The sequence below is a fragment of the Thunnus thynnus genome, chromosome 20 (genome assembly GCF_963924715.1).
Source record: "Thunnus thynnus chromosome 20, fThuThy2.1, whole genome shotgun sequence".
NCBI lineage: Eukaryota > Metazoa > Chordata > Actinopteri > Scombriformes > Scombridae > Thunnus > Thunnus thynnus.
In genome coordinates this window covers 24160655-24174753 of record NC_089536.1, presented here as the reverse complement: position 1 = coordinate 24174753, position 14099 = coordinate 24160655, and the positions used below count along the sequence as shown (strand labels likewise).

The 14099-nt window shown below is 41.7% G+C and overlaps 1 protein-coding gene across 7 annotated transcripts in view; it reads right to left on the bottom strand.

Annotated features, from left to right (window-relative positions):
• Positions 1 to 14099, bottom strand: part of dnah9 (dynein, axonemal, heavy chain 9) — a 178652-nt gene that overhangs the window by 37593 nt on the left and 126960 nt on the right. For all 7 annotated transcript variants that reach the window (XR_010924965.1, XM_067576794.1, XM_067576793.1 and 4 more), the window contains 4 exons: positions 12072 to 12199; positions 6167 to 6394; positions 2301 to 2492; positions 1955 to 2146 (listed from right to left, as the gene is read on the bottom strand). Coding sequence is in view for 6 of the 7 variants with exons in the window: in XM_067576794.1 (XP_067432895.1) it covers positions 1955 to 2146; positions 2301 to 2492; positions 6167 to 6394; positions 12072 to 12199 (740 nt within the window). In the remaining variant the exon portion in view is untranslated. The remainder of the gene's footprint in view (positions 1 to 1954; positions 2147 to 2300; positions 2493 to 6166; positions 6395 to 12071; positions 12200 to 14099) is intronic.

The window sequence follows — 14099 nt, the reverse complement described above, 5'->3', positions numbered from 1 at the left end:
GTTGTCAGTTTTTCTTAAGGGACACCAGTTAAGCTGGTTCCTGCTGTCATAAAATGAAGCTTTAAAAAAAATATCCAACCCCAAAAGAACAACTCTGTCTCTCCATCCAAATTCCAAACAGGGATGACCACAATATGCTCGGCCAGGCTTATTTATTAATTTCCCTCTGAAGAATGATCAATAATATCTGAGCCTTCACAGTGAGCTGCAGCAGTTGACACAACAACCTGCCTCCAATCTGATTTCACCCTGTCAATCAAGCTTTCTGTTAAAAAGATAAAATGACATCATATGACAAGCAAGGTGAGGAAGACTGAGGTGAAGCAGTAATCTAAGCAGTCAGTGCTCTAAAGCAAAGTCAGGCTTCATTATGTCGACGTGATTAATGGTGATCACACAGGGGATGAAATCATGTATCTACTATATATTTGAAATGTTTAGCTGTCAGTGGCTGGATGCAGGTAGCTTATGTGGTCATGCAGTAGCTACGTGGTTGGTAGGTAGTTTCATTTGGGGCAAAATGGAAAAGTTAAGAAATGCACTAATTGTATTGTTCAAAAAAAGTTATTTCTGGATCTTGGTAGATGTTGTTTTCAACCACATCTCAAGGTCTTCATCAGTGAATGGAGTTTTGTTTTTTTTTGTCATGGACATGCCTCAGTTGTCATCGACTCTAGTGAAGACAATGCGGCTGCAGATTCAAGAAAAAGATAGTAAGTGGTCCTTCTGTAAGGAATCTGTTGACAAACTACAGTTAGTTGTTTCATGTTTGGCAGAATAGGGTTATATGAAATGTCATTATCGTGATTCAGCCAATATGATGCTGACAAAGGTCAGCACTGTAAATATGCGGATCAGGTTTCTCCTTCTGGAAGGAATTTGGATGTTGTTCTTGTATTTGTTTGTCTAAATGTCCATATCATCACCTTATAAAGTTGTTATGGGGAACGTGTTAAGCATACAGTTTTGTATTTATGCACCTAGCAGACATGGAACAACATGAGCAGTCATTTAGACTTGTGTTTCTGGCCACATTAGTCCAACATTCACTCTCTCTACTTGTGTTTGGTCTCCACCAACTTCAGAGTGAAATATCTGGTTCTTTAGCTGCTAAATGCTCCACTATGTTCACCAGCTAGTTGCTAACTTGTCTGTCTGCTGTTTGGTGCTGAACAGGTAGAGTACAGTGGGCTTTTTTTACTGAAAGACAGACATGATGAGAGCAGTGAGACTCAACTGAAACATTAAAATTTTGGGCCATAAAACAAAAACTGAAAGATGTTATAATATTGGGTGATAATTCTTTGTTTGTTTGTCACAATGACACCCTTCAAAATACACATATTCATTTGAGCCACCGTAAAAATATTGATGAGTGCAGCTTTAAATTCTGCGTTAGTCTAAATGTAAACTAAATAAATGACAGCCCTACAATGCACTGATATTCTGTTCAGATATTTCTTTCTGTTTATCCAAAGGCATGCTGGGATAGGCTCCCCCACGCTTAATGCGAATGAGCAAGTTTAGTAAATGAACGGATGGATAGATGCAATCAGAGAATCCGTTCTCTCAACCATTTTGTTGTGCATGAATATAAATATTTTGTGTATCATGACTCATCTAGTTCCACTCTCTCACTTTCATGCCTTTCAACTTTCCCTGTTAGCTAACTTTTGTGATCTCAGTTTGCTAACATTCAAGTTTGCTACTCAGACTGGCAAACTCTTTCCACCCACAGAGCAGCTCCACCTCTGAGAAATATTTATATCTCAAAATACAATCTGTTATGTCCTAGGGACCCATATGGGAAGAGTTTTAGTGTTATTGATTTGGCATATAATTGTAGAACTCTACACCGTACACAGGGAATAGTGATGGAGAAAGAATGCTTTTAATTATAGCAATATTAAACCACCGGTAATTTGTTGGGGAGTTGCAGCCTTGTCGACCTCACCTGGTGGTAGCTGTTATAGTCCATGTTACCAGGCAAGTTGAAACCAGGCGCTAGGCACAGCTCTCCCTCCATCATCTCAGGTTTGATAAACTCCTCCAGGTAGGTCCGACACAGACGGCGGTCCCAGTCGTCCGTGATGTGACCCCCATACATGATCTCACCGAACAGGTAGCGCAGGTCATCATACGGCACCTGGGAATTAGAGACAGAGGGGGATGTTGCTTTGCTGGGAAAGTGGCCGCTGGTGTTCAGCTGAGGTCACATGTGTTTAGATTTCCAATTAAGATTACAAATAGTTGGCTTTGTAATCCTTTGCACAGGGATAGAGAAAAAAACAAAGACAAACCTTCGGATTGGCCTCCAGGTAGTTGTAGAGGACATTGATAGAAATGGTGAGGTCTCCGGTGTTAAAGGGGTACGATCTGTTCCAGCCCTGAGGACCAAACTTCCTCCTCTCTGCCACCACCGCGTGAAAGTAGCACAGGGCGAACAGAATACTCTTAAACTCATTCTCCCGCGCGCACATTTCCAGCGTGTCCTGCGACACAAGAAAGAAAGAGCGACACTTAAAAGACACTTCTTGAACTGTACAGTCACGTTAACGGAGCCGATGTTGGTGTGTTGCAGGTAAAAAGTTGTGGCAGGCAGCCCTGTGATCTGTTTTATTTTGTCAAGTCCCCGGCAGTGCGGTGCACTAACAGACAGACAATGAGATGACAAGATGGCAATAAACCCGACGATGAGATTCCCTTTTAATTGTCACAACTTGTCAGGCACTTTCAGCCTCCAACCGTCTCCTGGGCTCATTATTCCAGACAGGCAAATAAAAAAAACTGGACGTAAATGGCATTGTAATCTCTGGGGGGAAGAGACAGTTAAATAAGCCTGCCAATAACCCCTATGGAAGCAGGAAGGCTAAATTCTCTTTATTCCAGCATGTGTCACGGTGAGTGCGGTGGTGAAGGCCCTTTTCACTTCTCCTGCTGCAGTGCCCCAGGGAGCTGACTCCTACGATGCACATGCATGCACACAAGTACAGTGCAGACTGAGTACAGCGCGCGCACACACACACACACGCACGCACGAACAGCCTTTCGAAGTATTAGTTAATATTCTGCACGGTACTCCTCTGCTCAACACAGCTGAAAGAGATGCATAGCCTCACTATTCATGACCTGTGGACTGGAGAGAAACAACATGCAGTCAGATCGCTTAGAGAGAAAGACACACAAACACACAGACACACACATGAATGCCTCTGCACACGCGCTTTAAAAAACACACTTTAATATCTGTGCACTGATAGAGGTCTGAGATTAGCATCAGGCTATGCGCCAGTCTAACCTGAGAATTTGATAGATAAAGTAGGACGATCAGTTTCAGCAAACAGGGAATTTCACAAAAGCATTATACAACTCAGTAAAAACCTAAACTGTTGTGCCACCGCAACCTATTGTTAATTTTAGCCCAGCCGGACTCCATCTTACAGGCTTGTGGGGATGGAAATAGGCAGTGGAGCTGTGCACATCTCCCAGTGAAAAGGTCAAGAGGAAAGAAACTGTCATTTCTCTGGCTTAGCGCCGGCTTTATCCACGTGGGTGGGCTATTACAGCGAGTTAGCCTAACATTGATTAGCTTTCACTGAGTACACATGACTGGAATATTGCCCCATCTTTACCTCAGTGGACTTCCCTCTTGTTCTGCATAAGGCAGGGCTCGCAAGCACGTTGCACTTATCAGGCAGATAGACATCGGCAAACTAAGGATTGTGGAAATGGACAGGGAGGAAGCTGAGCACTCAGGTAATGGTGCGGAGGAAGATGCATTGGCAGCGAAGCACTGAGGTAATGGTAAGGCTTAGATAGAGACAGAGAACTGATAAGGTAGAGAAAAGCTGGGGAGAGGCCGCTGCTGCACACTGATCCATTCTAACTATGGGGGGCTGTAGAGGCCCGGGAGCTTGATACTGTCTGGCTACTTTCTGATAACAAACAAAAAAAGTAGCAAATTGACTTTGTTGTGATCTCCGTCCTCATGTAATACTGCTGTCTCCCCTGCAGAGTCAAACCACACAAACTTGTAACGTTAGCATGTGCTACATTCACATCTGTCCTCCATGGGTCAGAGGCAATTCCAGGGTGAGTGAAAGGTGACTCCCCCCATCTGCTAGATGGCACATTTCTGCAAATTGGTAACTTGATGAGAAACCTGGAGTGAAAATTAGCATGTGCTGTCCCAACTGCCACTCATAGCAAACAAATAAATGAGTCAGAGGAGGGTAGCAAGTATCAGTGTCAACTTTCAGTCGCCCTCAAATATTAGATCCTAGAGATAGGAACTAGAACTGTTACTGGAAACCCAGTGTATCTTTATTAGTGACCTCATACTGCACTAGTAGCTTTAATTAAACCATCCTTTCACATCATATTGCCTTTCTCTCCATATCTAAAAGTCCATTGGTTAAGTTGAAAACTTGTAGCTGCTTACTTACACATCCAGCAGTTATGAATCATTCATCTGGAGTCTTGTTTCTGTCCACCTGCTGAATTTAAGTCCAATATTCACTTTATTTGAGCTGCTTTTGGTCTCTATCGGCTCTTGAGGGAAATATCTGGCTCTTTGGCAACTAAATGCTCCACTACACTACTGTCACTGAAAATAACACTGAGTGTGAATCAACACAATAAAGTTGAAGCCAGACAGCTAAACAGCTGAAACTCACTAATAAAGGTGTGTAAAGCCGAGGGGAGCTGCAGTCACTGATAATTCTCTGTAGGTTAACCACCTCTCCTTTTACTCACGTCATTTCTTCATTGTTAATTATAAAAATATTGATTATAGTGGAGACCCTAAAATTCTATTTTCTCATCTTGAGCCCGAGGATACTACCTGAACACAAAAATTTCTACCAAAGTTAGAAAAGGTGTGGTTATTTCTATCATTTACACCTGAGCATCAAACCTGTGCCTGTGGTAGAAGTATTCAGATCCTGTAACAATCAGTGACATTCAATATGTAAGAATACATATTTTTTCTTTTGCTAATATTATCAAATGATTTAAAGGATAAATCTGGCTATATTCTATATTTTTCTTATGTCAACAAAACCCCATGAAAAGACCAAAACCAATAAAGTGATCTTTCTAACAAGTATTGTGTGTGTATCCAAAGCCTCATATATCTTATTACTGGGTCATAGAGCACCACTGTTGTCCAAAATCTATCTAAAAACTAACACTTCACTGAACCAAACCTCTGCACTGAGTGACATGTTCCTTCATTACAATGATCTCACACACAAACTGTAGTTTACTTTGACTCAATCTCATACACACAGCGTTCTGCTGACAGAATTACTCACTAGAGCACCAAACGTGGATTAATCCACCGCTGAAAATAGTCACCAACAAAGGCTCTATTTCCTCCTGTTTGAGTAATGTTTGCTAAAAACATTACCAGCTGTTTCACAAAATTAGTTTCAGTTATTAAAAAACAAAACAAGACTATATAGAGTGTCAGTCAAAAGTTTGGACACAGTTATTCAAGAGAATGGGAAGGTGTGTCCAAACTTTTGACTGGTACTATATTAGTGACTTCAGCAGGAACCAATAAGCTTCAGAGGTGGAAACACATTGTTTATTTTGGTCTTTTCATGACATTTCTTGACAGTAAAAAAAAACATAAAGTAGCTCCAGACTTACCCTTTAAGTAAAAACATACCAAGCTGTTAATCTACTCCATTATAAGTGAAAGTTCTGTACTTAAAATTTAATTTCAATGAAGCAAAAAGGGAAGGATCAGCAGAATGTAAGCCTCAAACGTAAATGTGCTCAATATGCAGAATGGCTCCTCTCAGAGTGCTCTATTAAAATATATATTTTATTACTGGATCATTATTAAAGATGCATTAACATGTAACCAGCATGATAAGGTTGAGTCTGGTTGTGGTTGAGCACATTTTAGCTACAGTATATACTATTGGGCAGTTTAATCCATGACAATGCATCATATTTTAAGAGCTTGTCATATGATTTATATATAAAATGGAGTGTAGTATAATGTTTAATTACATCTGAAATGTAGTAAAAAATTAATGTAAGTACTATAGTATGAAATGGTAAAAATTGTACTTAAGCACAGTACTTGAGTTAATGTTCATAGTTCATTTTCACAGACAGCGAGGATATCATGCAACCACCGTGTGTGTGTTACCTGGTTGAAGTTGTCCAGGGCCTTGTGCAGGTTGGCGTGCATGCCGGTAGGCGGTTCGTTGGTGATCTTGATGGAGTTCTCCAGTATGCCCTGCGGGATGATATGGCCCTCGGGGGTGGATGAGGGCTCAGCGCTGACAAACACCCTGAAGTTCTCATGGCTTCCCTCTGCGTGCTGCTCTAGAAGTTTCTCCAGAGTGCCCAGCCAGCGAGCCACCAAGTGGATGTTCTACAGGATAGAGGAGTGAGAAACAGAACCGGTGAGGGTAGGGTTAAAGAGGAAAAATTGCACGTTATTGCACTATCACAGACTAGTTGTTAGGCTAAATGAATACTCCTTTTCTGAGGGTAGAGAGCGTAATCTTCACCCTGATAATGTTTTCTGTTGAATATCTATGAACGTCTGGGCTTTAATGGATAACACATAATAGCTTAATAAGGTACTTGATGCTGGAATTGCCCGGATAATTTATGTTTGTAATGACAACTAGCAAAAAGGAGCAATTAAAATGTTGCATATTCTCCTCTCTTCACTGTGACTTTGATGTGTCACCAAATTAAATGGTACACAGCACTTGAAACCCATTTCCAGGTTGCTGATATTAAGCGGCCGCTCTCCCGGTGTAACTTCAGCCTGACTTTTCTGCATATTCATCTCTCGGTGCGGCATGGGCAGCAGAGCTGACTTGTACTATCACACAAGCTCGGATGAGCTCAATTTTCCATCTCAACTGTCCTGACACTTACAGGATATCCTGTGAATGATAAGGAGTCAGCCAAGCCCCCCCACATCTCACCATGCAGCACTGCCCATTCCCTAAATCTAATTACAGCACTAATAACTCCAGTCATTAATTCATAAGCCTCTTTACTTTCTCATTTCCCTTTGCTCTCCATATTTAATCTTCCTTACGATGGCTGAAGTTAGGCCTCTTTCCAAACGATGGGACATGACAGGGAGAGGAACGTCAATTTTTGGGATGTTGAAAAAAAAAAAAAAAAAAAGAGGAGAGAAAAGTTTTTCACTGTGTGAGAGTGAAGTCCAGGAGGAGCTGGTAGCTGAGAAATGGATAAGTTAGTTTGCCTCCTGATGCCTTAGAGAATAATGAATGGTATACAAATTAAAAGTCTAAATTCAAGTGCTTTTTCACCAAGCTGAAGTACAACCCTTCCTCTTGGCATGTAAATAGTTTGGCAATAAAAGAGAGCCAACAGAAGAAGTGAGAGACTGCCTCAGAACTTGTCACTGTAATGAAACCATTCATCCTCTGGCTGCAGGGGGAGAAGAGAGGGAGGAGCGGAGAGAGAAGAGAGAGAGAGAGAGAGAGAGAGAGAGAGAGAGAGAGAGAGAGAGAGATGGACCAGCAGGCCGACAGACAAACAAACAAGACAGAGGAGCAGCTTCTATTTTATGGCTTTTTAATTAACTTTCAGGTGCAATTTTTTTTTGTTCCCTCAACGTCGTCTTGATAAGGGCCTTCCAGCCCCTGTGATGACTACGCTGATACTACATCAAAGAGTCACCTATTTACATAATAATATAAAAGTCGAATCTAAAACCCATTAGAAGACACCGCTGGCAAGGTCTTTGAGGCATTCCTATCAAATACTACCTGAGGGAAAGCACAATGGCACATCCAATCTCGGAAGCCATCGGCTATCGTCTGATAGAGATTATGGAACATCCAACTGCCTGTCACACACGCACACACACACACACACACGCTGGCTCCAACACAAGCAATTATAAACACATGCAGGTGCGTGCGCGTAATCTTTGTCTTTCACACACACACAAAAACACATTCGTCAAGGAGCGGCGCTGAGGACAGCTGCACAGCTGGGCTCCAGCGCTGAGGAGGAGGCCCTGCAGACTGACGTAGGAACACAGTGAACGCCACTGATGGACAAACAGGACTGCTGACACACTGCAGGCGCTGACAGCATGGCAGACTGCCCGGTCTAAATATAAAAATGGTGAAAATAAATCCGCAGATATGCAGGATACAGTTTGTGTGTTCTTGGTTTTGAAGGTCTTTATCTCTAATCAGCTCTGTTAAGTGTTTTCCCTAAACTCTCGTTATTCTCATCAACCTTGTTTCCAGCAGCGGCAGGCAGCTATTTTCTGTGAAAAAAGCTCTGATAAACCCACTGTACACTACCTGTCCAGCACCAAACAGCAGACAGGCACAGTTAGCGTCTAGCTGGTGAACATAATGAACATCTGGCTCTTCAGCAGCTATAAAACGAGGTATTTTTCTCTTTCTTTTGACTTCCATTCATCAGGTGGCCATGAACACGACTCTGAATGAATGGTGAGGTTGCTTTGTGTCTGCTGAATGTGTAAATAAGAACTGTTTGCTGACACTTTATAATTTAAATTTATAAGATATGTCAATGTTGTGTTAGCAGCTTGTTGCACTAACTCGAAGTGGCCAAAAAAATTGCCTGATGCAGGTTTAGCTAGAAGCTACACAATAGTTCAGACCACCATATCAAAGACATTTTAAATAAAAACTAAATCTGTATGACTGCACCCAAAGCAAGTCATTTGAGCATCTTCTGATCTGCTGCTTCTATTTAAAGGGGACATATTATGCTTTTTGTCATTTTCTGTTATCTATATACTGTTATGATGTCAGATATCTATGTTAAATATGGTTAAAGTTCTGAAACTTGAGGTTATTATATGTAGAAATGCTCCCTGCAAGTGAAAAGCCAGAGCTTCAATCTGCTCTGAACACTTGGTTTGCGACAGTTTTTTCTACCTTGCCAAAGAGCTGACATCAGCTCGTCGTGCATGCTCATAACCGGCCGTGTGATCCACAGCCTTTGTTGCTAAGCTTGTTGCTAAGGTTTTTCCATGTGTTGTTTGTGCTGTCCATTCTCATATTTCGGATCGGATTTCAGCTCGAACGTGTACAGATGTACAGTATTTGAGAAGTTGACATTTCAAGTAAAGAACGAGAAGAGTAGTAAAATCCTTCTAATACTGTTTGCTTCATGGTTTGAAGAGTCCAAGAACTGGTCAATCAGAACAGAGTGGGCTCACTGGGAGGGGGCCTTAAAGAGACAGGAGCTAAAATGGCCTGTTTCAGACAGAGGCTGAACCGACAGGCTGCATAAAGGGTCAGTATGAGTTAATAAGAATTTTTTTTTACTGTAAATCATGCAAAGGTAAAAATATAGACCTGTAAATGTGCATAATAGGTCCTCTTTAAGGTCTGAACTTTTCATTATTGCATATTGGAGGAAACATCATTACTGTATGCATCTGTGTTTGATGGCAATGTTTTTTCTAGTTCACAGAGTGTCTAACTGTCTGCTTTCTAGTCCTCAGGCTAGTTTTTCAACTACACAAAGGACTACGATAAACACCAAGGTTTGTGTCCCATACAGTATGTTGTATAGTTTAGGCTACTACAACACATTGGTAAAGGTTAGGAAGAGATTGTGGATTTGTTTAAATATTTAAAAAGTAAAAACATCCTATTTTGTGACCATAATCTTTCCCTAACTTTTACAGAGTGCATTTGGGTGCCTGAACATTTCTGCAGATATGTTCAATATCAACACTGTGATATTGTGATTGTGTGACATTTGTGACTTTGGAGATATGTTCACGAAAAATGTTTATCATGTTGAAAAACATAATCCGGGCGGCAGTGTAATTCTTTCTATTTGCTGATCTAAATCAGGGGTATGTGAGGTTGACTGCTAGGGAGGGAGGGCTGAGAGAAACTTTTGAAGGCTGACTGTTGGTAGGAGACAGAACCTAAACTGTCTCCTGTGTCAACATGAGGACATTTTGCAACGGTATAGCAACATCACACTACTTCCTCTTTTTCTGTTCAGGGATAAGAGCAATAATGCTCACATTTGCAAGAGTTAACTTGTCAGTAAAGTGCCAACATTTCAATGTAGGAATTAGACATAACTATGGATTAAAATAATATGAAACTGTCAGTAAAAAACGTCAGTCAACAGATACAATGGTATTATCCTCAATGTAGCTGAGCTTCTTCAATCAATCATCATAGGTTTATAAAGGGTCAGCTCTACATTAATAGTTAAAAGGAATCTTGTCCAACTCTCAATGTAAGATTTGAAAAAGAAGAGGAATGTATGAATAATTTAAGTTTCCAAAGACTACCAAAGCTATCTTGCTCTTCCTAACAAAGTAAAGTGAAGAGAGAGGGCCGTGTGGGAGAGCATTTTCGTCCAATTGTCTCCCCTGCTTTCTCTCCCATCTGCACTTCTTTCTGCCACCGGCTGCAAATGGGGCGACTTTAGCAGTAAATGTGTGAAGAGGCTGGCGAGTTTAGGCCACTCGATTCCCACTGCCTGCCCAATGTGGGATATTCAACTCCAATCTGCCCGATTGATTGCCTCTCCATCCTCCCCTCCTCCTCCCTCCCAAAGGGCTGCTTTCAAAGTTTCTGCATCTCTGTCTCACAGGCCCATCTGAGCAGGAGCTGCTGCTCTGCGGTATAATTACCCGTCGGCGAAGGGGATCCTGCCATTGACCCGGCCCTCCGCTGATGGAGCCGGGCCTGGCGGGAGAGGAAAGGTGGACTGTGAGATGAGAGGGGGAGGTGGATAGGTAGGAGGACAGCTGAGATGAGAAGGTGAGGAGAGGAGGGAGAGATAGCAGGTTAGCTGGAAAGGTGGGAGGACGTGAGGATTGATAAGAGAGAAGATGCGGTGGTTGAAAATGATAAGAGTAAAGTATCAAAGTTACACGGCGGAATGAGAGGGTGGGAAACGAAATAGAACAGAGAAGATGGAGCGTTATATGAGCAGAAGATACTGTTAGTAAAAACAGAGAGATGAGAATATGACACCTCCCCCCCGCCCCCCTCCGCTTTATCTCCCTCCCGGCCAGTGCCACGGGGGTGGCTCTCAGCGGGCAGACAAACAGACAGCCGATGATAAAGCGAGTGGGAGGTTTGTTGCCAGGGGGACAAGGCCTTTTTAAGCCTATCGATCTGGATTCTTATGCAAAGGTAATTAAACAACTGCTTGTCTGTGCTATCCTACGTCTGGAGTGGAGAGTGATGGCATCCCAATCTTATGTTTTTTTTTTTTTTTAATTTTATTTCTACCAGCTGTGAGAATTAAAAGAAAAGGGTGTCACGCAGTGCCCGGTCTGCGGTTCATATCTGTCGATACTTCCCATTAGAATTCCACCAAGGTTTCCACTTAAAATGCAAACGCCAGCCTTGCCCTCCAGATAAGAGGAGAACAGACACCGTGGCTGTAGATATTGTACTGTATAATGCCGCAGCCCTTTCAGTAAGGAAATTTCTGCAGAAAATTAAATTCACTTTTCCGTGCAGACCTGCAAGGAAAGCAAACACCCCATCGAGTATGCAATGAAAAACAATGTGATAATACACCTCATTCAAAACATGCACAGATAAAGGAAATGCCACCTAAAACCACTCCAGAATAGAAAATCCTTGACATAAATGAACCCTGTATTCATTTTGTAAAATGTGTTTTAGATAAATTTAGATATGAGTGGGGTTTTTTTGTCTGTATGTCACCTTTTATTGTACATCTATTTTTTAATGATTCGGTAGCTTTCGTGCGAGGTGGATGGGGTTCACAGTGAGATCCAGAATGTTTAAACAACCTTACTGAAGTGTCATTTTATACATTTTGTATAACTGTTCAAACAGCCCGCAATATAATTGGATTTACCCAATATGATGGTCGAAACATTCTCATGTAAAGTATTTAGGTGGAGTGAGGGCTCACTGTGAATGAGACTACATTTGTGAGGATTTACATGATGAGGGTAAAATGCACAACAGTATTTCTTGTGTATTATATTCAATACCACAACCAGATGTTTGTTTGTGTCTGTGCAGTATGTGCACATGTGCATAGTCATACTATACCTGCAGTATGACCCAATGGCCATTTTTAGCTGCCAAATGGAGGGCTTGTTCAGCTACAACCTCCTGACCCTGACCCAGAGACACATTGTGGAAATTCTTGTTGTCAAATGTGTAACCCAGCTTCTTCCCTGAAAGAAAACACAGAGGTAACATTTCAAACAAAAATACATTTCTTATTTATTGTTGAACTCAAAGGCCTGGTTTGGCTTTATTATCTTGTAAAACCAAAACCAACGTGTGTTAGTCTCACAATACTTTCTGATTTCACTACTGTGTCTGTGGCAATCAGCTCCAAGTCTACATTCCTCTTACTGAAAACTAAATTATTTAAAAACAGGTCATAAATATAAACTGTAGTTTATTTTTTTAAAGGCTCAGTCATTTCCTAAACCAGCTAGGCACTCTAGATTTCAGCCAGCATGAGTCAAAATAAACTACTGTTTGTGTGTGAGATCATGGTAATGAAGGAACATGTCACCCAGTGCTACAGTTAACAGCAATGGAGCTCTGATCTGATGCTGCGTGTTAGTAGGATCAATTGTTGGTTTTGGATTTAATAGGTTTGTCCCATACGGGACCTCCTTTGTCCTGTTTATTGACTGCTACTCTACTTTGTAATCACCAGAGGGCACTCTTACAGATCCTAGATCTGATATGGATATACAGTTGTAGCAGATCATGTGCTGATCATGTCACGGGCGAGATCTGTCGTCCAATCACACGTGTCCTCATGCACATCTACGTATGTAATGCATCAATTCCTTCAAAACAAACAAAAAAAAGTTTCAGTAATGTCTGGAGTTGTTTGTTCGGTTTGGCATGTGCAAGTATGGATAAACCTGCAAAAAAGAAAAGACTGTGCAGCTACAACAAACAATGGGGAGCAAAAAAGACGTGGGTTAAGCCCGTCAGCAGTGACTGGACAAGAGGCTTCTGTACTTTATGCCGTTGGGAATTCTAAATTGGCCATGGAAGAATTGCCTAACTCAGCATGCTTCCACAGAAATGCACAAGAAAGCCACACTAGCTAAAGGAGTAAGCAATATCAGTGCATTCTTTGTGACATCTGTGTGACAATGACAAAATTGCAGCAAGTGAAGCCTCCTATGTGTACCATATATTTAAACATGGAATCAGCTGCAACAGCACCGACCGACTTGTTAAACTCAACGTAGCTGTTTCATGACCCAAATGTTGTGAAGACGCACTTGAGAAGAACGAAAGCTGAGATGATCACAATGAATGTTTGAGGACCAAAGACTGTGTGAGATATTTTGGATGATCTGTGCCCGACCAAAGGTGAGCCCACGCATTTCTCTGTTGCATCCGATGCCTCAAACAAGGGAAATAGAAAAATGTTTCCAGTGTGTGTGAGATATTTCTCTGTGTCTGATGGAGTGCAGTGTAAGTTACTTGACTTTATGAAGACAGTGATGAAACAAATGGCATACATCAAGCTCTGATGGACTGTCCGGAAAAGCATGAACTGGATATTAGACACATCACAGCCTATGCAGCAGAAAATGTCAATGTCAACTTTGGAAAACACAACTCTGTTCAGAAAGCTCTGCGATCAGCTGTCAGTGGATATTAAGTCAACTGTTCTAAAGATCTCCAGCCACTTCTCAGTATCTGCTTCCAGAAGAGAGGAACGTACATTTTTTGCCTTTGCTGACAATGAGTGGAGTGAAATTCTGCGTCAAGTTTGCACACAATGGCTTTCTCTTCAACCAGCTGTTGATCGTCTCCTGCAAAGCTGGCCAGCTCTTACTACATACTTCAGGTCCACTGGGGAGACCTGTCCTGTGGCACTGAAGAGGATTTTTGGAGATGATTTGACACAATGAGCTGCTGAGATTTATCTGCTTTTTCCACAGTGTGGGGTGTGTTTTTGACAAACTCATAAAAAAGCTGGAGGAACTAAAGCATCTGCATCATAGATGTTTATGAGGAGGTCCGAAAGTTCAAAATGAAGATGCTTCAGCAGAAACAGGACAGCTTTTTTGGACACCAGACCAAGCAGCTGAT